Raw genomic sequence first — 26,387 nt, forward strand, 5'->3', positions numbered from 1 at the left:
GATGGATGGATGGATGGATGGATGATGGAAGAATGGATGGATGGGTGGATGGATGGATGGATAGATGATTTGTGGATGGGTTGATGGATGGAAGGATGGACTGATGATGGAAGAATGGCTGGATGGGTGGATGGATGATGGCTGGCTGGCTGGCTGGCGGCTGGCTGGCAGCACGCTTGTGGCAGTGGGCTGGGAGGGGAGGGACCACAGAGCCGGAAGAGCGGGCCCTCAAGTTCCCAAGAGAGAAGGAGCCTGAGCGGGGCCGCCAAGCACAGCCAGTGTCCCCTGCAACTGGACTCGAGCCTTGGGACGTCGGGCTGGACACGTCCTGAGGGGACGATTAGGAGGAGGAGGAGGAGGAGGAGGAGGAGGAGGAGGAGGAGGAGGAGGAGGAGTTGGAGACAGTTCCCCCGGGGTGAGGGAGGGATGCCGGGCGGGCACCCAAATCCGGCAAGGGCCCCGGGAGAGCACGGGCAGGGCGGCGTGTACCCGGGTTCGTCCGGGAGGATGACCCAGGCCAGCCAGCCTCCTCGCCCTCGCCCACCGTGGCACGTCCCCCGCCGGCCAGTGAGCGGTAGCCACTCGCTGAAGGCAGGGAAAGCGGCAGCAAGGGCGGGGCGGGGCGGGGCGGGGCGGGGCCTGTAACCCACGAGTGACCCCAGCGCCCCGATGGGCAGATGCCCAAGGCGACCCCCCCACGCCTTGTCCAGCGGGGATCCAGAGAGAGGCCCACGGCTCAGACCGAGGAGGGCTCTCTCGGGCTCCGAGGCAGGGAGGGGCCTGCCTGGCCCCCGACCCAGGTGGGGCGAGTCGGGGTCCAGTGCCAAGCCCTGCCCTGGACGGCGCGGCGGGCGGCCCCGAGGCGAGGCGTCGGCGAGAGCCAAGGAGCCCTGGAGGCCCCGGCCGGGGGGTGCGGGGTGGGGGAGTGGGGTGTGGCGGGGGCAAGGCTGGCCCCTGAGCAGAGCCGAGCAGGTTCTAGGTCGCGCGCCCTCCGGCCGCCCGGCCCGTGGGCCCTGGTCCGTGCTGCGGGAGCGGGGAGGGGCTCGGGGAGGGCCCAGGGGCGGCCGGGGGGTGGGCTGGGCTCGGCTGGGCTCGGCTGTCGTCGGGGGCGGGCCGGGGAGCGCGGCCGCAGGCGCGGAGCAGGCTCTTGGGCGGCGCGGAGACGGGCTCGTGCGTCTACGGCCATACCACCCTGAACGCGCCCGATCTCGTCTGATCTCGGAAGCTAAGCAGGGTCGGGCCTGGTTAGTACTTGGATGGGAGACCGCCTGGGAATACCGGGTGCTGTAGGCTTTTTTTTTCTGGCAGGAAGGAGCCTGTTTTCCAAAGGGGCTTTGCGTCGGCTTCTGCAAAGCTCTGTGGCCCGGGCCGGGCGGGGCCACGCCCAGGGCCACCCCCACGCCACCCCACCCCACCCCCCGCCAAGCCAAGGGGCGCCCCCGTCCGCCCTGGCTGCGGGCTGGCCCGGCGGAGCCAGCCAGCCAGCCAGCCAGCCCTCGGGCTGGACCCCGCACCGGGGATAGGGGGTGGCCCCAGGGCGGGGATCCCAGGACCTCAGTGGAGGGGCCGCGGGGGAGGCCGTCTTGACTCGCGTGGAGCCTTCGAACCCCACATCCTGGGCTGGTGGCGGAGCTCTGCAGAGTCCGTCAGTCCGGGCGGCTGTGTCCACGCTGCCCAACCAGAGTCTCCTCCTCCTCGTCCTCCTCCTCCTGCCTGGTGGGTCGGTGGGTGTGGGTTTTGGTGTGTGTGGGTGTGGGTGTGGGTGGGTGGGTGGGTGGGTGGGTGGGTGGCTGGGTGGGTGGGGACCTCAGCGGTTCACGGAGGAGGCAGTGTCTGAACTAGAGGAGGGAGGAGTTGGATGGACGGCTGGCTGGATGGATGATAGATGAATGATGGATGAGTGGATGGTGGATGGATGGATGGATGGATGGATGGATGGATGATGGAAGAATGGATGGATGGGTGGATGGATGGATGGATGGATGGATAGATGATTTGTGGATGGGTTGATGGATGGAAGGATGGACTGATGATGGAAGAATGGCTGGATGGGTGGATGGATGATGGCTGGCTGGCTGGCTGGCGGCTGGCTGGCAGCACGCTTGTGGCAGTGGGCTGGGAGGGGAGGGACCACAGAGCCGGAAGAGCGGGCCCTCAAGTTCCCAAGAGAGAAGGAGCCTGAGCGGGGCCGCCAAGCACAGCCAGTGTCCCCTGCAACTGGACTCGAGCCTTGGGACGTCGGGCTGGACACGTCCTGAGGGGACGATTAGGAGGAGGAGGAGGAGGAGGAGGAGGAGGAGGAGGAGGAGGAGGAGGAGGAGGAGGAGGAGTTGGAGACAGTTCCCCCGGGGTGAGGGAGGGATGCCGGGCGGGCACCCAAATCCGGCAAGGGCCCCGGGAGAGCACGGGCAGGGCGGCGTGTACCCGGGTTCGTCCGGGAGGATGACCCAGGCCAGCCAGCCTCCTCGCCCTCGCCCACCGTGGCACGTCCCCCGCCGGCCAGTGAGCGGTAGCCACTCGCTGAAGGCAGGGAAAGCGGCAGCAAGGGCGGGGCGGGGCGGGGCGGGGCGGGGCCTGTAACCCACGAGTGACCCCAGCGCCCCGATGGGCAGATGCCCAAGGCGACCCCCCCCACGCCTTGTCCAGCGGGGATCCAGAGAGAGGCCCACGGCTCAGACCGAGGAGGGCTCTCTCGGGCTCCGAGGCAGGGAGGGGCCTGCCTGGCCCCCGACCCAGGTGGGGCGAGTCGGGGTCCAGTGCCAAGCCCTGCCCTGGACGGCGCGGCGGGCGGCCCCGAGGCGAGGCGTCGGCGAGAGCCAAGGAGCCCTGGAGGCCCCGGCCGGGGGGTGCGGGGTGGGGGAGTGGGGTGTGGCGGGGGCAAGGCTGGCCCCTGAGCAGAGCCGAGCAGGTTCTAGGTCGCGCGCCCTCCGGCCGCCCGGCCCGTGGGCCCTGGTCCGTGCTGCGGGAGCGGGGAGGGGCTCGGGGAGGGCCCAGGGGCGGCCGGGGGGTGGGCTGGGCTCGGCTGGGCTCGGCTGTCGTCGGGGGCGGGCCGGGGAGCGCGGCCGCAGGCGCGGAGCAGGCTCTTGGGCGGCGCGGAGACGGGCTCGTGCGTCTACGGCCATACCACCCTGAACGCGCCCGATCTCGTCTGATCTCGGAAGCTAAGCAGGGTCGGGCCTGGTTAGTACTTGGATGGGAGACCGCCTGGGAATACCGGGTGCTGTAGGCTTTTTTTTTCTGGCAGGAAGGAGCCTGTTTTCCAAAGGGGCTTTGCGTCGGCTTCTGCAAAGCTCTGTGGCCCGGGCCGGGCGGGGCCACGCCCAGGGCCACCCCCACGCCACCCCACCCCACCCCCCGCCAAGCCAAGGGGCGCCCCCGTCCGCCCTGGCTGCGGGCTGGCCCGGCGGAGCCAGCCAGCCAGCCAGCCAGCCCTCGGGCTGGACCCCGCACCGGGGATAGGGGGTGGCCCCAGGGCGGGGATCCCAGGACCTCAGTGGAGGGGCCGCGGGGGAGGCCGTCTTGACTCGCGTGGAGCCTTCGAACCCCACATCCTGGGCTGGTGGCGGAGCTCTGCAGAGTCCGTCAGTCCGGGCGGCTGTGTCCACGCTGCCCAACCAGAGTCTCCTCCTCCTCGTCCTCCTCCTCCTGCCTGGTGGGTCGGTGGGTGTGGGTTTTGGTGTGTGTGGGTGTGGGTGTGGGTGGGTGGGTGGGTGGGTGGGTGGGTGGCTGGGTGGGTGGGGACCTCAGCGGTTCACGGAGGAGGCAGTGTCTGAACTAGAGGAGGGAGGAGTTGGATGGACGGCTGGCTGGATGGATGATAGATGAATGATGGATGAGTGGATGGTGGATGGATGGATGGATGGATGGATGGATGGATGATGGAAGAATGGATGGATGGGTGGATGGATGGATGGATGGATGGATAGATGATTTGTGGATGGGTTGATGGATGGAAGGATGGACTGATGATGGAAGAATGGCTGGATGGGTGGATGGATGATGGCTGGCTGGCTGGCTGGCGGCTGGCTGGCAGCACGCTTGTGGCAGTGGGCTGGGAGGGGAGGGACCACAGAGCCGGAAGAGCGGGCCCTCAAGTTCCCAAGAGAGAAGGAGCCTGAGCGGGGCCGCCAAGCACAGCCAGTGTCCCCTGCAACTGGACTCGAGCCTTGGGACGTCGGGCTGGACACGTCCTGAGGGGACGATTAGGAGGAGGAGGAGGAGGAGGAGGAGGAGGAGGAGGAGGAGGAGTTGGAGACAGTTCCCCCGGGGTGAGGGAGGGATGCCGGGCGGGCACCCAAATCCGGCAAGGGCCCCGGGAGAGCACGGGCAGGGCGGCGTGTACCCGGGTTCGTCCGGGAGGATGACCCAGGCCAGCCAGCCTCCTCGCCCTCGCCCACCGTGGCACGTCCCCCGCCGGCCAGTGAGCGGTAGCCACTCGCTGAAGGCAGGGAAAGCGGCAGCAAGGGCGGGGCGGGGCGGGGCGGGGCGGGGCCTGTAACCCACGAGTGACCCCAGCGCCCCGATGGGCAGATGCCCAAGGCTTCCCCCCCCACGCCTTGTCCAGCGGGGATCCAGAGAGAGGCCCACGGCTCAGACCGAGGAGGGCTCTCTCGGGCTCCGAGGCAGGGAGGGGCCTGCCTGGCCCCCGACCCAGGTGGGGCGAGTCGGGGTCCAGTGCCAAGCCCTGCCCTGGACGGCGCGGCGGGCGGCCCCGAGGCGAGGCGTCGGCGAGAGCCAAGGAGCCCTGGAGGCCCCGGCCGGGGGGTGCGGGGTGGGGGAGTGGGGTGTGGCGGGGGCAAGGCTGGCCCCTGAGCAGAGCCGAGCAGGTTCTAGGTCGCGCGCCCTCCGGCCGCCCGGCCCGTGGGCCCTGGTCCGTGCTGCGGGAGCGGGGAGGGGCTCGGGGAGGGCCCAGGGGCGGCGGGGGGGGTGGGCTGGGCTCGGCTGGGCTCGGCTGTCGTCGGGGGCGGGCCGGGGGAGCGCGGCCGCAGGCGCGGAGCAGGCTCTTGGGCGGCGCGGAGACGGGCTCGTGCGTCTACGGCCATACCACCCTGAACGCGCCCGACCTCGTCTGATCTCGGAAGCTAAGCAGGGTCGGGCCTGGTTAGTACTTGGATTGGAGACCGCCTGGGAATACCGGGTGCTGTAGGCTTTTTTTTTCTGGCAGGAAAGGAGCCTGTTTTCCAAAGGGGCTTTGCGTCGGCTTCTGCAAAGCTCTGTGGCCCGGGCCGGGCGGGGCCACGCCCAGGGCCACCCCCACGCCACCCCACCCCACCCCCCGCCAAGCCAAGGGGCGCCCCTGTCCGCCCTGGCTGCGCCAGCCAGCCCTCGGGCTGGACCCCGCACAGGGGATAGGGGGTGGCCCCAGGGCGGGGATCCCAGGACCTCAGTGGAGGCGCCGCGGGGGAGGCCGTCTTGACTCGCGTGGAGCCTTCGAACCCCACATCCTGGGCTGGTGGCGGAGCTCTGCAGAGTCCGTCAGTCCGGGCGGCTGTGTCCACGCTGCCCAACCAGACTCTCCTCCTCGTCGTCCTCCTCCTCCTGCCTGGTGGGTCGGCGGGTGTGGGTGTGGGTGGGTGGGTGGGTGGGTGGCTGGTTGGGTGGGGACCGCAGCGGTTCACGGAGGAGGCTGTGTCTGAACTAGAGGAGGGAGGAGTTGGATGGACGGCTGGCTGGATGGATGATAGATGGATGATGGATGAGTGGATGGTGGATGGATGGATGGATGGATGGATGGATGGATGGATGGATGATGGAAGAGTGGATGGATGGGTGGATGGATGGATGGATGGATAGATGATTTGTGGATGGGTGGATGGATGGCTGCTGGATGGCAGCACGCTTGTGGCAGTGGGCTGGGAGGGGAGGGACCACAGAGTCGGAAGAGCAGGCCCTCAAGTTCCCAAGAGAGAAGGAGCCTGAGCGGGGCCGCCAAGCACAGCCAGTGTCCCCTGCAACTGGACTCGAGCCTTGGGACGTCGGGCTGGACACGTCCTGTGGGGACGATTAGGAGGAGGAGGAGGAGGAGGAGGAGGAGGAGGAGGAGGAGGAGGAGGAGGAAGACGAGTTGGAGACAGTTCCCCCGGGGTGAGGGAGGGATGCCGGGCGGGCACCCAAATCCGGCAAGGGCCCCGGGAGAGCACGGGCAGGGCGGCGTGTACCCGGGTTCGTCCGGGAGGATGACCCAGGTCAGCCAGCCTCCTCACCCTCGCCCTCGCCCTGGCCCTCACCTACCTTGGCTCCTCCCCTGCTAGTCAGTGAGCAGTAGCCACTTGCTGAAGGCAGGGAAATTTGCAGCACAGTAGGGGCGTTGGGTGGTGGCGCCTCCTCCTCCTCATGCTGTGGTTGGGTGGGGGCCACATAGGTTCTTGGAGGAGTGTTGTATGAAACAGTGGGAATGGTTAGATGGGTGGATGATAGATGGATGGTTCGATGAGTGGATCGTGGATGGATGAATGATGGGATGGATGGGCATATTTTGGGTGGTGGGTGGTGCATGGTGTGTGTGTGGTGAGCCGGTAGTGGCCAGTGTAGCTTAAGGTCTTTGTGGGGCCCAGGGTCCTTGTCCACAACAGTCAATGACCCTAGTATCAGAGGTATATATAGGTCTTATTGAATTGCTTTGAGGCTTTGCATTCAGGCCCCTCCTTCTCTTTTTCTTTCTCTTTCTGCTTCCTCTTACCTCTGTCCTGTGTACTTAGCTCTTCAGAACCATGCCCAAGGTGACTCATCACTGTCTGTTCTCAGGGTCTCATCTGAGGAGTCCTAGGCTCAGCATATAGCCCTACTGCGCTTCTGTCTCTTCATTGGAAATGCCTGTGCTCATTTTTACATCCAGCAAGTCCATGGAGTCCACTCGGCATGGATCCCTCCAGAGAGGACTCACCCCATCCCCTGCCCTCAGAGAAGCTGCCATGGTCTCCTGAACTACAGTCTCCCCAGCAGTGTGGGAGTTTCTGCATCCTCGCATGGAGACCAAGCAGCTCGTGGGCTCAGGCCCCTTGTGCTGCTCCAGCGCCTTCTGCTCAGTCTTTGTCATCTGAACACTAGAGTCATTTGGGAAGAGGAAATCTTAGTTAGGAGGTGTCACCATGTGGTGGCTTGTCCTGGAGTCCGTAAGGTGTTTCCTTGGTTATCGATGATGTGCGAGTACCAGCCCACTGTGGCCAGCACCCCCTGGGCAGGCAGGCCCTGAGCTGTGTGCCACACGCCATAAACACTAAACCAGTGGGCAGTGTTCCTCCACGGTGTGCCTCAGTTCCTGCCTCCTGGTTCCGGCCGCGAGTGCCTGTCCTGCCTTCCCTCAGTGAGAGTCCCAAGATGAAGACAATCATTTCAATGAAATTTTGTTTTGTTATTCAGTGTTTGTTTTCACCTTCCCCCAACCTGCTTCCAGTCACGGTACTTATCACAGCAACAGAAATCAAACCAGGAGAGAGACGCATGGAATTCACAAGCCTCTGTTCCTGAGCCCGTGGTCCTATACCGTCTACCCGGGGAGGGTGTGCAGAGCCTGGCCCCAAGGAGGCAGCCTGCCAGCCCTTCTCTGCTCAAAGCGCCCAGCCATGGGCTTCAAATAAGGGACACTGAGTCTCCTTCCTGCTGGACAGGGTAGTATTTGAGGGGCCCTTGGAGGAAGGTGGAGGTTGGCGGCAGTGTGACACAAGCTATACCCGGAAGGACGTAGACAAGGAAACCTGAGCTCAGGCCTTGCAGGTACTTCTTCCCCACAAAGACAGAGAACATGAAGGAAATGTGGAAAACTTTCATTGCTGCTGCTGGAGTCTACAAAACAGAAGCGTGCTGTTCTTGGTGTAGAAGAGGTATCATTAGGGAAGAGGGGAAGGCCAGCTCTAGAGGCTGAAGCCCCAAACGGTGGCTAGGTAGGGGCAACCACAAGTCCTGCAGGGCCCTGTCCCAGTGTCTGTCCAATCACTGCTGTCTCCAGGGGCTTGAACCCCACATTGTCCAGGGGGATCCCGAAGGCCAGTAACTTCGCCTCATATGTACGCAACAGGTCATTGTGGGCCTGAAAGGACAGAGCAATGTCAGGAAGAAGGAGTCCACGTGGGCCTGGAAACCATAGCCAACATGCCATGGCCCACCCAGAGGGAGGCTGTATCCCGTGGAGAGGTGGAAAGGTTGGCTGGGAGGGCTGGGCCAAGCACGGGGGTGGAAAGGAATGAGAATCTGCCAGTGGTTTGTTCTGTGCCAGGCTGTGCGGACGCCTTCCTGCCATTGACCGGAATACCTCACAATGAGGACAGACTCAGGAGAACTGCCTCTGGTGGACTCCTGGCCCATCCACCCAGGGCCTCTCCCTCTTCCACCATGGTAGAATGGTGTATCTATTCACCGTCCCCAGCCCCCAGAAACGCTGTTGGTGGGCCAGCAAACACAAGCAACGCCCTTGGGTGGGGGTTCTCTGCTAATTTTGCTTTGTTTTTCAGTGTTTGTTTTTATTTTTGTATGGGAGAAGGCCCTACTATATAGCTCAGGCTAGCTAGACTATGTAACCCAGGCTAGCTAGAACTTGCCATATCCCAGAATGGCCTGGCATTCAGTCTCATTGCTTCGAGGGAAAGTGAGTTTTCTCCACGCAGTGTCACTGGGCACAGCAGCCACACTCCAGGGCAGACCCCGTGCCCAGGAGCAGGTCACCCAACACATAACAACCTCCGTGGTTTGGGTTTTGCTCTTTTCAGTGTGGACTTTTTGTTGCATTTTGTTTTGCTTTGGCATGCATTTATTTTTCTTATTAGTGTTTTACTTGTTTGGGTCTTCCCCAACCCCATTTTTTGTAAGTTTTATTTGTTGGTTTTGTTTTTGAAAGAGACAGGGAGAGAGAGAGCACAAAGTTGAGCAATCTGGGAGGAGTTGGGGAAAAGGAAGAACCATGATCAAAATGTAGGCAAATGTTTTAATTTAAAAAAGCCTGCTGTTTCAGCCATGTGAGCACTAAAATTATAAGTACACACCAACATACCTTGCAAAAATGGTTTTTTGATTTTTTTTTTTTTTCCCTCTTTACACATGATCTCCAGATATAACCCTTGATGGCCTGGAACTTGCGACCAGGTTGGCCTAGACATTACCAAGATCCACTTGCCCCTGCTCGTGAGTGGTGGGATTACAGAGGTGTGCCACCACACCCAGCTCAAAAAAAGCATGTCCAGTATTTGTATTGTTACTATACATGTGTGTGTGGGTGCAAGTATGTGCAGATGCCCAAGGAGGCCAGAGAGAAAGTCAGATTCCTTGGGGAAGTTACAGGCAGCTGTGAGCCATCCACGTGGATGCTGAGAACCAAACTACGCTGCTATTAACCCCCAGTGCATGTGTGTGACTGGGAGGCTTTCACCAGGTGGCTTAAGATTTGAAAGTGTTTTAGTTGTCTCTGAGGGACGGTTTCATTGTAGTCTAGGCTGTCCTTGAACTCGTGTTCCTCCTGCCTCAGCAACCCCCAAGTGCTAGGATTATAAGTGTTGATGAATTGAGTGAAATGAGGAATGATTGGAACCTGTGTAAATGCTGTCAAATGCTCAAAGCAAATGATCAAAAGGGTTCATTAGCTGGGGATTGAAGCACACAGCTTTAATCCCCATACTCAGGAGGCAGACTCGGGCAGATCTCTGTGAGTTCCATGCCAGCCTGGTCTACAGAGTGAGTCCTAGGCCAGCCTGGTCTATGAGTGAGTCCCAGGCCAGCCAGGGCTACAGAGTGGGACTGTGTCTCAAACATAAACAGAAAAAGGGTTCCTTTATCATCACTGTGGTTCAGGAAAGAGAACCAGTGACTAGAAATAGAGAGAAAGAGGCAAATAAGGATGAGCTCCAGAGAAAACTCAGAGGCTGGGCTCTGGTTACCAGACACCCAGGTTCAGACACCCTGATCAGATAAAAGCCAAGGCTGAGTCAGCTGAGGAATGGGTGTGATAAGGAAAGCTCTAGCCTGACCTCTAGGGAGGGCTGGGAAGCCAGGGCGGCTCCTGCAGCATGGAGCCTGGGACGCAGCAACAGATCCTGCCTACCTACGTCTAGGGTTAAAAACAAACAAACAAACAGGGTGGACACACGTGTCTGGAGAAGGCCCTAAACAACTGAAAAGGGGTGCCCTGCCTGCCCCCACATGAGGAATGTGACTTGTGGGGTGACTGCACTAAGTATATCCTTGGCAAGACACTGGGCAAAGCAGAGAGGGCAACCTTCAGGCCCAGCTGGGTGCAGAAGCCAGGCCTGTCTCAGGTGATGGACAGATGGTGGCCAGGGTCCAGGGGGAGCTGACACTCCTGTTCAGCATGGGAGAGTATGGAGCTGCTTAGACTCACAAAGGCATCAGCAAGGGCGAGAGCCTGACTGGGCCTGCTGAAGGCAGTGGGCATCAATCTAAAGACCAGAGAGGAAATCTGCCGAGGATATCAGGTGAACAAAGATGGGTGAGGGAGAGACGGATTTGAACACGGCAGGAGACGAGCCCTGAGTGTGGACCAGGCGGGCCTGTCCGCAGTGCCAGGACAAGGTCTCAGGCCCTAAGGCTGTGCGTGCACGCCACATGGGGAGTACCATACCTGCCTCCTGAATGAAGTACGCAGAGGAAATGAGTGCAGTCCTCAGACACCCCGCACTACAGTAGTCACAAGCACACCTCCAAGGGAGGAGACAGCCCGAGGGAGGAGGTGGAGCCCCGGGGATGGGGGCTTAGCCATACCTTGCAGACCCGGGCCAGTTCATACTGTAGATCCTTGATGGTCGTATTCTTTGATTCTAGGACATCCTAAGGAGAAGGACAAGGTGATTTTTATGTTTGTCATCTAGCAGGGTGGACAAATGTACACTAGTCTGGGAGTTCCCTGAGGGTCTGAAGGGCTCAAAGAATAGCGGTATGTGTCACCAATACATTTCCACACAGGCTTGTCATTAGGAAAGGACCAGGTATCAGGAGAGTATCAGAAGGAGCCAACTGACACTCCTGTCCAGCACGGGAGGTATGGAGCTGTTTAGACTCACAAAGGCATCAACAAGGGCGAGAGCCTGACTGGGCCTGCTGAAGGGAGTGGACATTAATCTGGAGACCAGCCTAGGATGCCAGGTGAACAAAGGGTGAGGGAGAGACAGACTTGAAGACGGTAAGAGATGAGTCCTAAGTGTGGACCAGGCAGGCCTGTCTGCAGTGCCTACAGATTAATCTATTAATACTGCTCAGTTGTGCCTTAAAGCTTGCTAAATAACATGGGATAAGCAAGAACCAAGAAAAAAAAGGACAGTAAATTGGGTGGTGGTGGTAATGCCTTTAATTTCAGGACTTGGGGGGCAGATCTGTGTGAGTTCAAGGCAAGCCTGGTTTACAGAGTACATTCTAGGACAGCCAAGGCTACACAGAGAAACCTTCTCTCCAAAACACAGAGGAAGAAGGCGGGGTCAGCAGTAGTGTCTTGTATTGCCTACATCCCAAGATGGCAGTGGTTGATATGTGCCAGGACAGCGTTATCCTCCAGTATTGCTCTCAATCTTACTGTTTTGTTATTTGTTTTTGTTTTTTGAGACAGGGTTTCATTGTATAGACCAGGCCACCCTGGAACTTGCTCTGTAGACCAGGCTGGCCTTGAACTCAGAGATCTACCTGCCTCTGCCTCCAGAGTGCTGGGATTAAGAGCATGTGCCACTACTGCCTGGCGATTGTAGAGTTTTAAAAGTTGTTCTAAGAGCTGGGAACAGTGGTGCACACCTTTAATCCCAGCACTCTGGGGGCAGAAGCAGATGGTTCTCTGTCAGTCTGAGGCCAGCCTGATCTACATAGTGAGACCTTGGCTCAAAAATAAAAAGCAGAAACTGTAGCTTAATGTTATTGTGTATTGTGTAAAGATTCAAATGCTGATTTTTGTGCCCCCATATCTGGTTGCAGTTCTTGTGAGAATGTGCTATCTCAATGCTGTGTGCACTGCTCCAGCTGTTCCCTGATATGTCAATAAAGAAGCTTAACAGCCAATGACTGGGTGGGGGTGGAGGGGATAGGTAGGGCTGGACTTCCTGCCAGCCAGGGGAGGAGGAGGAGAGAGAAATGGGGATTCAGGCAGGAGAGGTCCAGGAGATATGACTGAGCAGCTGGAGCAGAGAGCCACAAGTATCTGAGGGATTTGTGCTGTGAAATAGTGAAATTATCTTAGAGGGTTAAAACAGATTAATACTGCTCAGTTGTTGTGCCTTAAAGCTTGCTAAATAAGGGCTGGAGAGATGGCTCAGAGGTTAAGAGCACACTGGCTGCCCTTCCAGAGGTCTTAAAAAAAAAATGGTAGTCCATTCTCAATTATTTAGATGCTAGCTGGTTAAAAGAAAAACTGCAATGCAACTTTAAAATAACCACTAATAAAAATCTCACTGTCACTTTGTCACTTCCATGAAAGGTTCTCTCCCTTGGCATAAACTGCAATAGTAGTGACCAGGAGAGGAAGAGCTCTCACAGTTAGAGCCAAACACACCATGATCTGGATGGCTACAACTGGGAACACCCTTGCCTCAGTCACTCTACAAGGGATAGATTGTTCCTTCCTCTGCACTCAGCAGCAGGAGCTTGTTCCCCACATGTCTGACCAGGGCACAGCAATGAGCAGAGACCAGCTTCAGGACTCCACTGCTGCCAAGTCCAACAGGGTCTCTCCTGGGTAATGGTACCACCTGAAAATTGACCTACCAAGTAACCCACGTCACCCATGCCACTACCGGACCAGAACCTACTACTGTAACAGGCCCAGGCCTTAGCACAACTGACTCCATGATGGAAGTGCTATTCAGGCTGTAAAACTCAACACGTAGATCAAATGAAAACAAAGACCACAGTTCTGGGAAAGTCTCTCATATACTAGTGCTGCTTTTGGCTTCTGTAGTTCTGCTTCTGGCTAACTATTCACGCTAACTGAACTATATCAGACTAAAATATGTTAGGGGTTGTTTTGTTTTGTTTTTGTGGGTATGTGCTTTGGCTCACCCTGAGAAAGGCTCAGTGCTACACTGGGATCCCAAATACCTATTGCTGTCACCAGCCAGCTAGTCAAGACTTTTTATCGGCTTAGATCCACGTCTGGGGAGTCTCCTCTGGTAGACAGCCCACAAACTACTGTGAGCAAACACTGGCCTCACGGCTGAAGGATCTGGATGTTACCCTGGGTCCTCCTCAATCATGCACAAACCCTCTTGGGTCGGCCTCCTAACGGCTCTTGGAGTTTCTGCCTCTCCTACTGTTCTCCACCTACACTTCCCACGTGAGGTAAGGTGGGCTCTTGCTGACCAGCCTCTGCCCAGAAAATCCCACAGTTCCCATTGTCACTAAACTGCTCAGTACAGTAGTTGGGTCTCTAGAACACCCAAAGTCTGCATCCCCCAATGCACGGGTACTCCCTGGTGTGGCTCAGCATTGGGCTACCTGCGATGCCTCATTGCATGGCTCAGATCACAAAGGCCATGAGGTAAACGGAACTGGAACTTTACACTGACCTCACACCAAGCTAGTCCTCTGAGCCTGAGGTCTAGTGAGCACTGGCATTCAGGCTCCACTAACCTGTATGCTGATGTCACAGCACTTGCCATTGCATGGCTGCCTTTCTGCTGCGAGCACAGCACAAGCCACAGAGAAGCTGTGTGCTCTCCTGCCCTAAGGGATCTACTTGGGAATGAACTGGCTGGCCCTTCCTGGGTCTATTGGGGCTTCAGATATAGCCGTTCTCCTCCTAGGAGCATCCATTTGTCCGGTGGTAAACCACCACAGCCTTCTCCAAGGGACCCCAGGACAGATGCACAGAGCTATTGGAACCAAGCAGAGTCTGGAGGCCATCAGTCATATCAGCAGGCTGGCACTCCTGTCAGCGTCTGGAAGCCATCAGTCCTATCAGCAGGCTGGCATTCCTGTCAGCCAGACTCCCTCAACCTGTGCCACATGCCTTCTATGTCCTTCCTCTTCCAAGCAAGATAGAGGAAGCAGAGAGACCTGGCCATTGCCAGAAGCTTAAACAGAGGCAACAGGGAGGTTCTGTCAGAGGGTCGGCCTCCTGACTCTTCAGGGAACAGAGAATCTTCTGTTCCCAGCCCTTCCAGCGGATGAAGCTTCACTTGTTTCATCTATCCCTGTCCCTCCTAGATTGTCCCATTTGACACACACATGAGTGAGTGACATTCTTAGCTCTGTTCAGACATTACTCCTCAGAGCCCAAGAAAGCAGCAAGGGCTAAGTTAGGCTCCACAGCCCCTATGGCCCAACTCTCCTCATTGTCACTGTCCAAGTGCTACATCAGGGCCCTAGGGTCTTCACAGAGGCAGAGCCATTGCGTCTCAAGTAACAGAGGAACCTGGACCTACAAATCCCCAGATTTCTTCCTAGGTTACCTAGGTTCCATTCACTGACTAAGGCTTGGCACACTGTGAGCCACAGCTAAACAGGAAGAGCAGACTCAGGTTAGGGATAGGGTCAGTGAGGGACTGGGACAGCCCAAGAGAGACTGCAGAGCCGGGCTTAGTACAGCCCCTTAATCCCAGCACTCAGGAGGCGGAGCTCTGCGAATGTGAGGCCACCCTGGTCTGCAGAGTGAATCCCTGTCTCAAACAGGGAGAGAGATGAGGGTGGAGGGTAGTCCCAATGCACTAGGGCCTCTAGTCCACCCTGTTCTCACCTCATGAACCATGGCAGCCCCTGGCTTACCCGAGGGGTCTCTGTGCCCACTGAGAAGGCAGAGCACAGTGCTGGGGGCCCACCATGGAAAACAACACCATGGCTCCGGAGGCCACCAGTACCTACCTCAAGTTTACGGGACACAAGCGTCAGTGCTGTCGGGTCCAGGTTGGAGGCTGCCAGAACCTCGTTGAACTGCACCTCTCTCTTCTCCACCGCTGTGTTCAGTGCCTGCAGCTTACGCTCCAGCAGCAGGTTCTTGAAGCCTGTCTTCTGCTGCACCTCCTGGATGGCCGCAGTGAACTTCCGGTACAGCTCGTCCCTCTCCTGCTGGACCTGGGGGCCACAAGACTGTGGTGACCAACAAGAACCCTACCTGGAGCCACCTCCTCAGGGAGAAACCACTTCCCACCAGCCCCATACACACTGCTTGTTTCCCACCAGCCCCACACACACTGCTTCTGTTTCCCACCAGCCCCACACACACTGCTTCTGCAGAAGGGTTACTTGGACTACTGCCCACCCCCCCCCCCCCGGCACATGCTGTCCACACTGCCTGCACTAGACCCTACGTGCACACAATGACAGGGGATAGCTCAGCACATAGCACAACAGGGGGAAGTCAGTGTCATCCCAGCTCGGGCTGTTACAATTAGCATTATTCTAGTTAGGGCTACTATTGCTGTGAAGCACCATGACCAGAAGCTGGGGGGGAGAGGGTTGGTTTGGCTTGCACCCCCACATTGTTAGTCATCACTGAAGGAAGCCAGGACAGGAACGCACACAGGGCAGGAACCTGGAGGCAGGAGCTGATGCAGAGGCTGTGGGGAGGTGCTGCTCACTGCCTTGCTCCCCATGGCTTGCTCAACTGCTTTCTTATAGAGCCCAGGACCACCAGCCCAGGGGGGTCCCCACTCACAGTGGTCTGGCCCTCCCCATCCATCACTCGTTAAGAAAACACCCTACTGCTGGAACTCATAAAGGCAATTCCTCAGCTGAGGTTCCATCCTCTAGCCTCTGTCAAGTTGACCTTAAATTGTCCAGCACACTGACTGCCCTTCTCGGAAAGAAGAGCTGGACAGAGTCACTGTACTTGGAAACCATGCAACAGGCAGGACCGCAAGCTCAAGGTGAGCCCTTATATTCAATCACCCAATATGAGAGTCAGGCAGGACCACAGAGGCTCTGCCCACCCCGCACAGATCCATCCCTGCCTTCTCCTCCACTTGTGTCTACTCCCATGCACTGCAGATGACCAGGCTTAGGCGGGGTCACTTAACATGCATTTATGACAATTCCTGCGGGCGGTAGAGATTCCTCCTCCTCCTCTATCCTTGCTGATGCCCCTCCCTGCCAAGGCCAACTCTGTACCATCCGAGATGTGAGAATTTGCTCTGTGAACTGTGTCAGTCTTTGGAGAACTCATGAGTACAGACCATGACGGCTTGTGCTCGTCTTCAGCAGAGCAGTCCTTTGGAGCAGTCTCTGTGTCAGATCCAGATTTACTTTCAAGGGCACACCATTGCCTGAAAAGCTGCAGTGTAAGCAACGTCCTATTTCATTCCCAACAGTCAGACTGCTTTCACACGTGTACAAGAGGAGAGTCACACCAAATGTCTACATTAGTGGCCTCTGAGAATTCATGTTAAAAGTGGATTTGTTTTTCTTTATCAAAGTATGGCATTTCTTTACTTACTTATTTAGAGGCACAGTCTTTCCTTGTGGTCCAGGCTGGCCCTGAACTATGGATGTAGGTTTACAATGAAGAGCTAACAGGAAGGAATGAAGTCACAGGGACCAAGCATCCCTCACAAGCTGATAGTCCAGCCTCCAAAAAGACAAAGGGCCCCTCCCAGGGCCCCTGGTCCTCGTGAGACTCTGCCTTCTACACAGCATAGCACAGGGCATTGCCTCATAAACATTGTGTACATGAAGGCGGTGGTGGCACCACACACCTTTAATCCCAGCAACCAGGAGGCAGAGGCAGGCGGGTTTCTGTGAGTTCACAGCCTGGTCTTCAGAGTGAGTTCTATGACAGTCAGGGATACACACAGAGAAACCACACACACACACACACACACACACACACACACACACACACACACACAGGTAATTCCAGCTATTCAGGGGAATGCTAGATCCCAGGAACTTAAGAGCAGGCTGAGTGAGGCAGTGCGACACTATGTCCAAGCCAACAGACCTTGTGTGTGCCGAGGAGGAACCAGCCGCGGCCTGCGCGCCTGCGCGCCTGCTCACCTTAGCAAACCGCTGCTCCAGCACCTCATGCTCCCACTGCAGGTCCTTCAGCTCTTTCTCGGTGACCTTTAAACGAGCCTTCGTGCACTGCAGAGGGGTCGGGGAACAGGAGACGTGAAATACTTAGGATTCACAGACACTCACAAAGCAGACTCCTGGAGACAGGAAGGCAGAAAAAAATCATGGGGACCAACTGGCTGGAGACTCCAGCAGCTGGTGGCCGAGCTATGTGTGGAATGTGTGGAAAACTGGGGTCTAGTCTACAGAAGCCTAGAAGAGCCAGGCAGAGAAAGAGCAAGAGGGAGAGAGAGAGAGAGAGAGAGAGAGAAAGGGAGGGGGAGAGGTGGGGGAAGAGAGAGAGAGAGCAGGAGACGTGGGTGGGTGGTCGAGCACCAGCACTTCCTTGTGAGGAGGTAAGCCTGCCCCCCTCCTGGGCCCAGCAGGGAGGGAAGGCAGGAGCCTCACAATTAGGATCTGCTTGTCCCTCTGGAAGTTGGCAAGTCTCTTCTGCATCTCGTTCATCTCCTCCCTGGCTTTCTGCAGAGGCTCCATCAGCCGCTTGTTCTGCAGTGACACCTCTGCCATCTCCCGCTCCAGATGCTCCTCTTTCTTCCGCATGTCCTCCATCTGCTCCTGTTAGCACAGTGTGCACGGGGATGTGAGGGAGCACAGGCCCAGTGCTCTCAGTTTTGTGTGAGATGTGAGTGGGGGTGTGCACGACACAGCACACATGCAGAGGTCAGGGGACAACTTTCTGGGGTCAGCCCTCTCCTCCCACTGCGGGTTCTAGGGCCCCCACTCAGGTGGTCAGGCTCACATGGCAAGCACTTTACCCACTGAACTGTCACACCGGCACTGTTGGTTTGTTTAAGACAATGGCTCCCTAACCATTGGCTGGCTTTGAACTTCAGCACTGGGATTACAGGTTTGCACCACCATCTCCAGCCACGGATGCCCTCAGTTAAAAAGAGGTCCGAGCCAGCGTGGTGGTGCACACAGCATCGATCTCAGCCCTCGGGAGGCAGGTGGACCTCAGTGAGTTCAAGGCCAGCCTGGACTACATAGTGAGTTCTAGGACAATCAGGACTACTCAGTGAGGCGCCCTGTGTCAAAAAGCCAAGCAGTCACGTGCATGCTGAGGATCTAGTCTTATTTTACATATAAGTGATACTTTTGCAGTCTTGCTCTATTCTGAATTACGTAAGAATATAACTCCCATGCAGACTGAGGGTCACATTTGTTTAGACCAAGGGCAGGCAGTTCTCCACTGTGGCAGTCCTGCGGGGGTCAGGGTTATGTGTCCTAAGCTACCAAGCAGTGGCTGATGGAGGAACTCCTGACTCTATCTTGCCGACCCCCAGGCACCCCGCCGGCCGGCAACATGTCAGTCTGAACGGCCTCTTCTCCCACCCACACTGACTTGTCAGGACGCCTTTAAGTTGCCCCTTCCCCTACACCAGTCAGGGAGATGTCCAGACGACTTGACTTCCGGTTACACCGTGGCTTGCTTACACTACTCATGAATTTCCTCTGAGTGACAGAGGGACCCTGTCCAGCATCATCACAGAAGGAGTGCGAGGCCCGGCAGGACTGCGGGGTCTGCCCCGTGGGCCCTGAGCACACCTCCCAGGGCACAGCGGTACCTTGAGGGAATTGATTAGGGCCAGGTTGTTGAGCGTGATGTCGTTGTAGTAGTTCTTGATGTCGGTAAAGGCCTCCTCATGGCGCTGCATCAGAACGCTGATCTGACCGTTCTTCCTCTCCTCCACCTCATGGATCTCCGTCTTCCTCCGCAGGTCCAGCTCGTCCCTCAGCATCCTCATCTTCTTGTCATACTTGGCCTCGATTTCTGAAAAGCAGTAGCACACACGGCAGCTTAGAACAGGTGACCTGAAGCCACAGGAAAAGACGGAGCCTCTCAGCGGTGCTGGGAACAGCGGTTGGGGTCACACAGAGGCTGCACAGGTGACTGTGCCAGAGAGCCGGACGGCTAGAGCCTTTCCTGTGGGTGACATCTTCAGGCTCACTACCACCGCTCCTCGCCACGCTAACCATGCCATCCAGCCACGTGCTAGAGGGCACAGAAATAAGCAAGATGGACTCCTGACACGTATGGCTTTTCAGTCCAGGAGCTACAGAGAACCACATGCTGCTAACTGCTGCTTCCAGACAGAAACGGAGACGCCGGTGTTAACGGCAGCTCCCCAAATTCACATGGCGACGAGTTTTTCTGTGGCTCTAAATGAATCTGTTGGCTTGAGAAATAGGCTCTCTCTGTGTCTATCTCCTCCTCCCTGCTGTCTGTCCATCTGTTTCTCTCTCTCTCTCTCTCTCTCTCTCTCTCTCTCTCTCTCTCTCTCTCTCTCTGTGTGTGTGTGTGTGTGTGTGTGTGTGTGTGTGAGTGTGCGCAAGCTGCTTTAATAGACTTATGTGTTTCAAGTTACCTACCAAGCAGTGATGGGAGGGGTTCCCTGACACCATCCTACCCGGTCTATGTCTGCGAAACTGACCTCGAACTTGCCTTTCAAAGTCATTTCTCATTTTGGAGATCTCCTCAGCATGTTTCTGCAAAGTGAGAAGGGGGTGTTACTAGGCAGACAGACAGGCAGGAGGCCTACTACCAGCCCGAGGGTGAGCCTACTCCTCACCCACGGGAAAATCCAGCTCGGCGAGACCTGCGCTCACCTCTGTGCCACAGAGCATGCCCAGAACAGCATGCTCTGATACCCTCCTCACTTCCCTGGGTGAAGCCACCTCTGCCCCTGACAGGCAGTGGCAGACATGAGCACTGTACATGGCTGTCTCCTCATCCCATCATCCCAAAGCCGGAGATCAGCAGCCACATCTACCTGGGGCGTCAGGCTCCCTCAGGAGCCTCACGAGCTCCTGCCAGCCTGCCCCAGCTCACAGCAGGGCTCAGACACAATGACGGTTATTCTGTATTTGAGGCATAGCTCTGGCTGTCCTGAAACTCACTCCATAGACTGGGCTAGCTTTGAACCCAAGAGATCTGCCTGCCTCTGCCTCCTGAGTGCTGGGACTAAAGGCATGCACCACCATACTCAGCTCAGAGATTATTTTAATAAGCAATCACATTATAATTTTTGTAACATTTATTTTTAATTATTATTTGATTTTATATGTGTATTATATCTGCATATATGTTTGTGAACCATCTGCATGCCTGGTGCATATGAAGGCCAGAAGGTGGCCTTGGATCTCTTTGAACTGGAGCTCCAGACCGTTGCAAACCACCAGATGGGGTGATGGATGTTGAACTTGGGTCTTCTCTAAGAGCAACCAGTACTCTTCACTGAGTACCGAGCCCACCTGAGGCACCTGGCCACTGAGCCATCGCTCCAACTCAGACTCTTACATGATGTGGGTTTGATATTACGGGTGTTTTGCTAGCATGTGTGTCTGTACGCTACATGTGTGCCCGGTGCTCAGAGGCCAGAGGAAGCTGCTGGATTCCCTGAAACTGGAATCACGATGGCTGTGAGCTGCCATGTGGGTGCTGGGAATCAATAGGTCCTCCAGAAGAGGAGCCATTGCTCTTAACTGCTGGGCCAGCTCTCCTGCCCCTACAGACTGCAAGTCTGAATAAAAGTTTGCTAATTTATCTGTTTAAACCTCTGACAGCTTTCCCGCGTGCACCTACCAGCCGCAGGTTCTTGATGACCACCTCGCTGGCCAGCTCCTGCTCCTTGAGCTCCACCTTCAGGAGCCGCATGTCCTTGCGCAGCACGCCCTCCTGCGCGCGGTGCTCCTTCTGAGCAAGCTTCATCACCACGGTGCCCTCTGCCTTCACCTCCGCCAAGTTGTTCTGGTGCTCATACAGCAGGTGCTTCACTTTCTGCTTGTACACCTACGGGGCACAGGCGCATCTGGAGCACCGCGCGTGCCCAGCTCACAGGGGCCGCGCCGAGGCTGCAGAAGAGCCGGAAGGGTTAGCCTGCTCACGGCCGCGCGCCACCTGCCGGCCTCTCCAGCTACTCCAAGGATGAAACTGCACCCCTTGTCCTCCTCAGAGATTGTCAAGTGGTTCTAACAGGGCGCACAGCTGACACTGTGACAGGTCACTCATAAAGAATAAATGGGCCGGAGCACGCACGGTGTCACTGTGATCCCGGCACTCAGGGAGGCAGAGGGAGGCAGAGGGAGGCAGAGCTCTGTGAGTTCAAGGCCAGCCTGGTCTACAAAGTGAGTCCAGGACAGCCAAGGCTACACAGAGAAACCCTGTCTTGGGGGAAAAATAAAAATAAAAATGAAAACGTCATGTTTTTTGTTTGTTTTGAGACAGGGTCTCCTGTAGCCCACGCTGGTCTAAAACTATTTACATAACTCAAGCTGGCCTTGAACTCCTGGTCCTCTGTGTCCGCCTCCCAAGCGCTGGGATAACAGGCATGCGCCAAGTGTTTTACAATTCCATTTGATTGAATGTATAGCCATCCTTGGTGCACCTGCACCTAGCCCTCACGGCAGCCCTCTCCTCAGCGCCAGCGGCCCTCAGTAAGAGAGCACACGGCCTCAGGAGGACACGTGCAGGAAGATGCGGATGGCCACCAAATTAATAAACAGAATTGAAGGTGGTGATCGACAGGATGACAGATGACATGGCCAAATCACCTTTGAACCCTTCCTTTGACTCTTAGAAAAATCGGCTCTGGTTCACAGTGCAAAGGAGTGTGTTCCCAGAGAGAACCGGGAAACCCTTCCCCCTGCACCCCCGCACCCCTCCGCCCGCCTCTGTGCCGCTGCACCATGCCAGCGGGCACAGACTGGCTGCCTCTGCTCACCTTGATCTCCACCTGGTGCCTCTCCTCAGCTTCCTCCATCTCTCGGTCTTTGTTCCGCAGCTCGGCCTTCTTCTCCTCCAGCTGCCTGCGCGTGATCTCCCAGAAGGTGTGGATCTTGTCTCGCTCCAGCTGGAAGTAGTTGCGCTCCTCCCGCTCCCGGTCCAGCTCCTCCCGGATTCGGGCGATGTGCTCCTCCACCTGGCCAGGCAAGGTTGTCAAGAGATCCCGCATGCGCCCGCCCTCCATCAGCGTGTGTGTGCCAAGGGCAGCAGGGAGAGACAGGGAGAGGCCATTTTTACTAAACTTAAAATACAAGGCAGGAAGGCTTCCGGGACAGCGAACAGCAAGAGTCCCCAAATTTGGCCAATTATTACAAAACAATTATATCTCTTCAGCAACTCCTGGATTCCTTTAAGAAACTCCTGGATTCTCAGAAGAAACACAAGTATTATTTTTGTTCCAACATATTAGACTACCATTGTTATTCACTGCAAAAAGCAAACAAACAAAAAACCCAAAATCTTTAAAAGGAAACGATCTAAAACTATTTTAAACAGGAAAATTGTTGGAAATTGGAATATTTGGACTGTGAGAGATATAAAGATCACACAGAAGCACATAAATGTCTCTGCAAAAATTTAACAAAACTAGCAGGCTCTTTGCACTCAATAGCCTGAGGTCCAGAGCCAATTATAAATCTGCAAATAGGTTAGAGGGAAAAGTAGGACAGGTTTCCAGCTTTCGTGGGCCCTGGCTTCCCTTGAGAATTAGTTATCTTTAGGCACAGCCCCGGGATAGTTACTGTATTTTTCTCTCTCAATGCTACATTCCACTGGGCAATGCGGCATGGCTGCCATCACTCAGGAGGCAGAGGTAGGTGGATTGCTGTGAGTTTGAGGCCAGCCTGTTCTACATAGAGAAATCTGCACAGAAAAACAAAAAAAGACACAGGGACCATATTTCTCACTTCAATAAACAAGACAACAAGCAGCCAAGGAGCTCTGAGGAAGGGTGCTGGGCAGGGGCTAGGGACCTACGAGGGAGCATGGCACCCCAGGACCTGACTAGCGTCTCGCAGGGTGACATGCTCACCGAGAGTCCGACAAGTGTCTTCACACTGTGTGCCTTCAGTGTCACTCAAATAGTTACGAACAGACACCCTGTCCTGTTTGGCTCGTACGCTTTTAGAGTTTGTCATCAACTGATTTATTTGTTTTTTCTGATTTCTTATAAATATTCAAATTTCTAACTTCTCTTAAAAAATCAAAAATGCATACATACAGATAACACACACACTCACACACACACACACACACACACAGATACACAGATAAAATCAAGTCTTTAAAAGCATGTACTTTGCATGAATGCCTGTGTATCATGTGCGTGCTTGGAGCCCTTGGAGGTCAGAGGAGGATCAGATCCTCTAGAACTGGAGTTACAGATGGCTATCAAGCCTGAGTCCTCTGCCAGAGCAGCCATGCTCTTAACCGACAAGCCAATTCTCCGGCTCCTAAAAACATATTTTAAATAAAAGTATAGCTGTAAAAAAAAAAAAATATATATATATATATAGCCTTTGTAAAGTGTCATGTGGAAGGCCAGTGCAAAGGCAATGAAGGAGATTACCCAGAACACAGAGATAAACTGAGGAAATCTACTGAAACTCGCTGCGCGTGAGCAGCGTGCAAGCTCCCTGAGAGGGTGCACACGCTGAGAGCAGGCAGAAGTCTTCACGGTGGTGGAGGGGAAGGTTCCTTGGTCTTATCTCATGAGCTATTTGTGAGGGATCCAGATCTGGGCAAATGGGGTTGGGATGTATCTCACTGTCCTGTATGCAGCAAATTTATAGCACAAATTGTTTTCCTTTACTGGCCAGCAGTACACAGCACCATCAGGTGATAAAACGATAAGAATGAAAGAAAATACAGAAAGTTAAAAATAACTTGTGTTCAAGGGTTGGGGGGAGTCCTTCCACGTTCTGATTATAGCTTCTTCACATGGCTGTATTGCATTTTTAAGAGCAGGTCACGTGGAGGTGATGGAAATAGCGACAGAGGACAGGAGCATTACATTTGGACAGACTGAGGCCCCACAACCAACACATCTGCAGCAGGGCCCACCCAACTCGGGGACCCGCCAGCATGGGCTGTGCTCACCTGATCCTTGGTCATCTCCTCCGGGGGGACGCCGTCAACAATCGTGGTGGCTTTGGCTTTGCCTTTCTTCCCTTTCTTTTTGGGCGCCTTTGTGTGAAGAAGAGATGGCCGAGTGAGTAAAGGCCACCTCTGTGGAACAGCCTCCCTCCTCGGCTGGCTCTGTCTGCTCACACAGGCGATTAGAATCTGACCTCTACCAGTGACGCACTATTGACTGGGCCACTCAGGGCATCACTACACTAACCCCCTCCCCCAGTAACCACAGAGAGAGAGAGACAGACAGACAGACAGACAGATCATTAACACATTTGGAGAAGCACAAAGGAGAAAGCTTTCTCTTCACACAAAAAAAGAAAGAATTTCACCCCAGATTCATTTATTCCTGAATAAAGGGCAAGGATTTCTTTGGTGCTGTTAAAAAAAAATTTTTTTTTTTTAATGAAAAACTTATTTGGGGAAGGCAGAGGAGGGTGAGCAAGAAAGCTAAAATTAAGGTGCATTTGAGGGGTAGTGCAGAAACCTAAACGAAAAACTTATCTGGGCTTTAAAAATTAGGAGCAATCCCCCACCACCACCCTATGGCATGTTGGCTATCACACCCCAGAGACACATAACAAAACTTATCCTTTTAGCTAAGGCCCTGTTCCTATCCACTTCCGCTTTGAGGCCTCGCTTCTTCCAAATATAAAGCTGCTTCAGAGAACTCTGGTCAGGAGTGAGCCCACAGCACACTCCCCTGTTTCTGCTCACAGTGGAGTGAGCATTTCTGCATTAGTGTGAAGTGTCAGACTCCTTGGCATTGAGGTTACAGACAGTGGCGAGCTGCCATGTGGGTGCTGGGAATTGAATTGGGGTCCTATGGAAGGGCAGACAGTGCTCTTAACCACTGAGCCATCTCTCCAGCCCCACGTCCTGCTTTATGTTAGCAGCTTTGACGAGGACACAAAGGCTTTGAAGGAGGATTCTCCAGCTGCTAATACTGTCTCCATGTTTCCAGACAGGAGCTCCCACGGGGAGGCTCCACCCATCCCCTGGCACGCCTGCCAAGAAGCTGCGTTAATGACAACACCGACCTCGGAAAGCTGGTGGGGGGTCACTGTATGAGACCATCTAGGGCAGGGCCTTCTGCCTTGGTCTTCCCAGGTCTTCCCTGTCAACCACGGCGGGACCCCTGGTCAGGCTCCGCACCTCAGAGACAGATCTGCGACAGTTTCTCAGACAGATCTGTGGGACTCTGCTCCCTGAGGACCCTTGGGAACTCGCGGACTGAGCTTCTGACTTCTGGACGCCTTGCACACCAGGCTCTCAGCCCGACGACTCTCCCAGAGAACCCAAGAGCCCAACCTTACGAGCGTACACAGGCCCCGGCCTCCCGGCCGACCTCACGGACGCGCCCAGTTCTCAGCACTAGTCATCCACAACTGCAGGCCGCTCAGCTCCCGGCTCCCGCGGGCTCCCCCGGGACCGGAGATCCGAGCTTGTCCGCCCCAGAGCGCCGGCCCAACTCACCATGCTGCCGCCGGTCCAGCACCGCCACTACCCGGGAACAGGCGCTGATCAGCGCAGGCTGCGCGGTCTCCTGGCAACCCGGACGAGATCCCGCGCCGGTTTTCAAACCCTCGCGAGACTATGCTCCCCGCCCCTGCACCGCCCCCTGTCCTCCCCGAGGGACCTGGGCAACCGGGAGCGCGTCCCTAACGACGCACGGCCGAGCTGGGGCCGCTCCCAGGCGCTGCTACTCTCCCTCCCTCTGTGCATCCTGCGGTTCTGCAGAATCTACGTGGTGGGCGCTCAGGGAGGAACAGATAAAGAAGAGCATGTCTGAATGATTAACCCGCCACCCAAGCTTAGTTCCCAAACTGCATTCAAACGTGAACTCAGAGCCGGCTCCTCTGGTTCATCCAACCTTGCCCCGCTGGTGAAAATTCCTTCCACGTTCTGCCCTGATGAGATCGAAAACGCAAAGCTGGGCATCCCGGAAATCAGGAAAGAAAAAAGGCTGGGAGTGTTACCTTATGCCTGCAATCACAACACTGGGGACGCGGAGGGGAAAACTGCACGGGTTGGAAACTAGCCTGGGCTACATACCAATACCCTCTCTCAAAAAATAAAAATAAAGAGAAAGAAGGAAGGAAGGAAGCAAGGAAGGGAGGGAGGGAGGGAGGGAGGGAGGGAGGAAGGAAGGAAGGAAGGAAGGAAGGAAGGAAGGAAGGAAGGAGAGGAGAAGAGAAGAGGAGAAAAGAAAGAGAAGAGAGAGATTAAAAAAAAAAAAAAAAAGGCAGTGCTCATGCTGCCCTGCCAGCTTTGGCATGGAGATTCTACAACTGTAAGTGGATGCAGGTCTCGCCATCCAAGGAGAGCAAGGCTAGCTCAGTAGTGGGCTCTGAGAGTCAGAGCAATGAGTTCCTCGTTTGCTTACCCACCACCTGTTCCCCCTCACACACACACACACACACACACACACGCACACGCACACGCACACACACAGATTCTTCCAGAAGAATGGCCAGCTGGAAGAACA

The 26,387-nt window shown here is 56.0% G+C and overlaps 1 protein-coding gene and 3 non-coding genes across 6 annotated transcripts; 3 read left to right on the forward strand and 1 right to left on the reverse strand.

The window, feature by feature from the left end:
- Positions 1-1,174: 1,174 nt before the first annotated feature.
- LOC132646247 (5S ribosomal RNA) lies at positions 1,175-1,293 on the forward strand. Its single transcript, XR_009584364.1, has one exon. It is a non-coding gene; the product is annotated as a 5S ribosomal RNA (ribosomal RNA).
- Positions 1,294-3,110: 1,817 nt separating this feature from the next.
- LOC132646248 (5S ribosomal RNA) lies at positions 3,111-3,229 on the forward strand. The gene has a single exon (XR_009584365.1). It is a non-coding gene; the product is annotated as a 5S ribosomal RNA (ribosomal RNA).
- A 1,801-nt stretch (positions 3,230-5,030) lies between these two features.
- LOC132646096 (5S ribosomal RNA) lies at positions 5,031-5,149 on the forward strand. Its single transcript, XR_009584230.1, has one exon. It is a non-coding gene; the product is annotated as a 5S ribosomal RNA (ribosomal RNA).
- Positions 5,150-7,742: 2,593 nt separating this feature from the next.
- Gas8 (growth arrest specific 8) lies at positions 7,743-25,493 on the reverse strand. 3 transcript variants are annotated; one of them, XM_021631229.2, is made up of 11 exons: positions 25,376-25,493; positions 23,867-23,953; positions 21,708-21,905; positions 20,570-20,776; positions 19,419-19,473; positions 18,552-18,757; positions 17,374-17,541; positions 16,909-16,995; positions 14,779-14,988; positions 10,705-10,770; positions 7,743-8,026 (listed from the first exon to the last, which is right to left on the reverse strand). In XM_021631229.2, the coding sequence occupies exons 1-11, from the start codon at positions 25,376-25,378 to the stop codon at positions 7,877-7,879; spliced, it is 1,437 nt and encodes a 478-aa protein (XP_021486904.1). In that variant the 5' UTR covers positions 25,379-25,493; the 3' UTR covers positions 7,743-7,876. The 3 variants fall into 3 exon arrangements, with proteins under 3 accessions (XP_021486904.1, XP_060247791.1, XP_060247792.1); XM_060391808.1 differs by lacking the exons at positions 21,708-21,905; positions 23,867-23,953; positions 25,376-25,493 and having other exon boundaries at positions 19,430-19,473; positions 20,570-20,708; XM_060391809.1 differs by lacking the exons at positions 19,419-19,473; positions 21,708-21,905; positions 23,867-23,953; positions 25,376-25,493 and having other exon boundaries at positions 20,570-20,696.
- Positions 25,494-26,387: the final 894 nt, after the last annotated feature.

The sequence above is a fragment of the Meriones unguiculatus genome, chromosome 10, assembly GCF_030254825.1.
Source record: "Meriones unguiculatus strain TT.TT164.6M chromosome 10, Bangor_MerUng_6.1, whole genome shotgun sequence".
Taxonomy (NCBI): domain Eukaryota; kingdom Metazoa; phylum Chordata; class Mammalia; order Rodentia; family Muridae; genus Meriones; species Meriones unguiculatus.

Bases quoted from the DNA above. Each gene is read 5' to 3' on its own strand.
- Gas8 (XM_021631229.2), bottom strand. The intron at 18,758-19,418 runs GTCAGTTTCGCA...ACTGCTTTTCAG, and splicing joins CTTTGAAAGGCAAGTTCGAG to AAATCGAGGCCAAGTATGAC. The intron at 17,542-18,551 runs GTACCGCTGTGC...CTGTGCTAACAG, and splicing joins CCCTAATCAATTCCCTCAAG to GAGCAGATGGAGGACATGCG.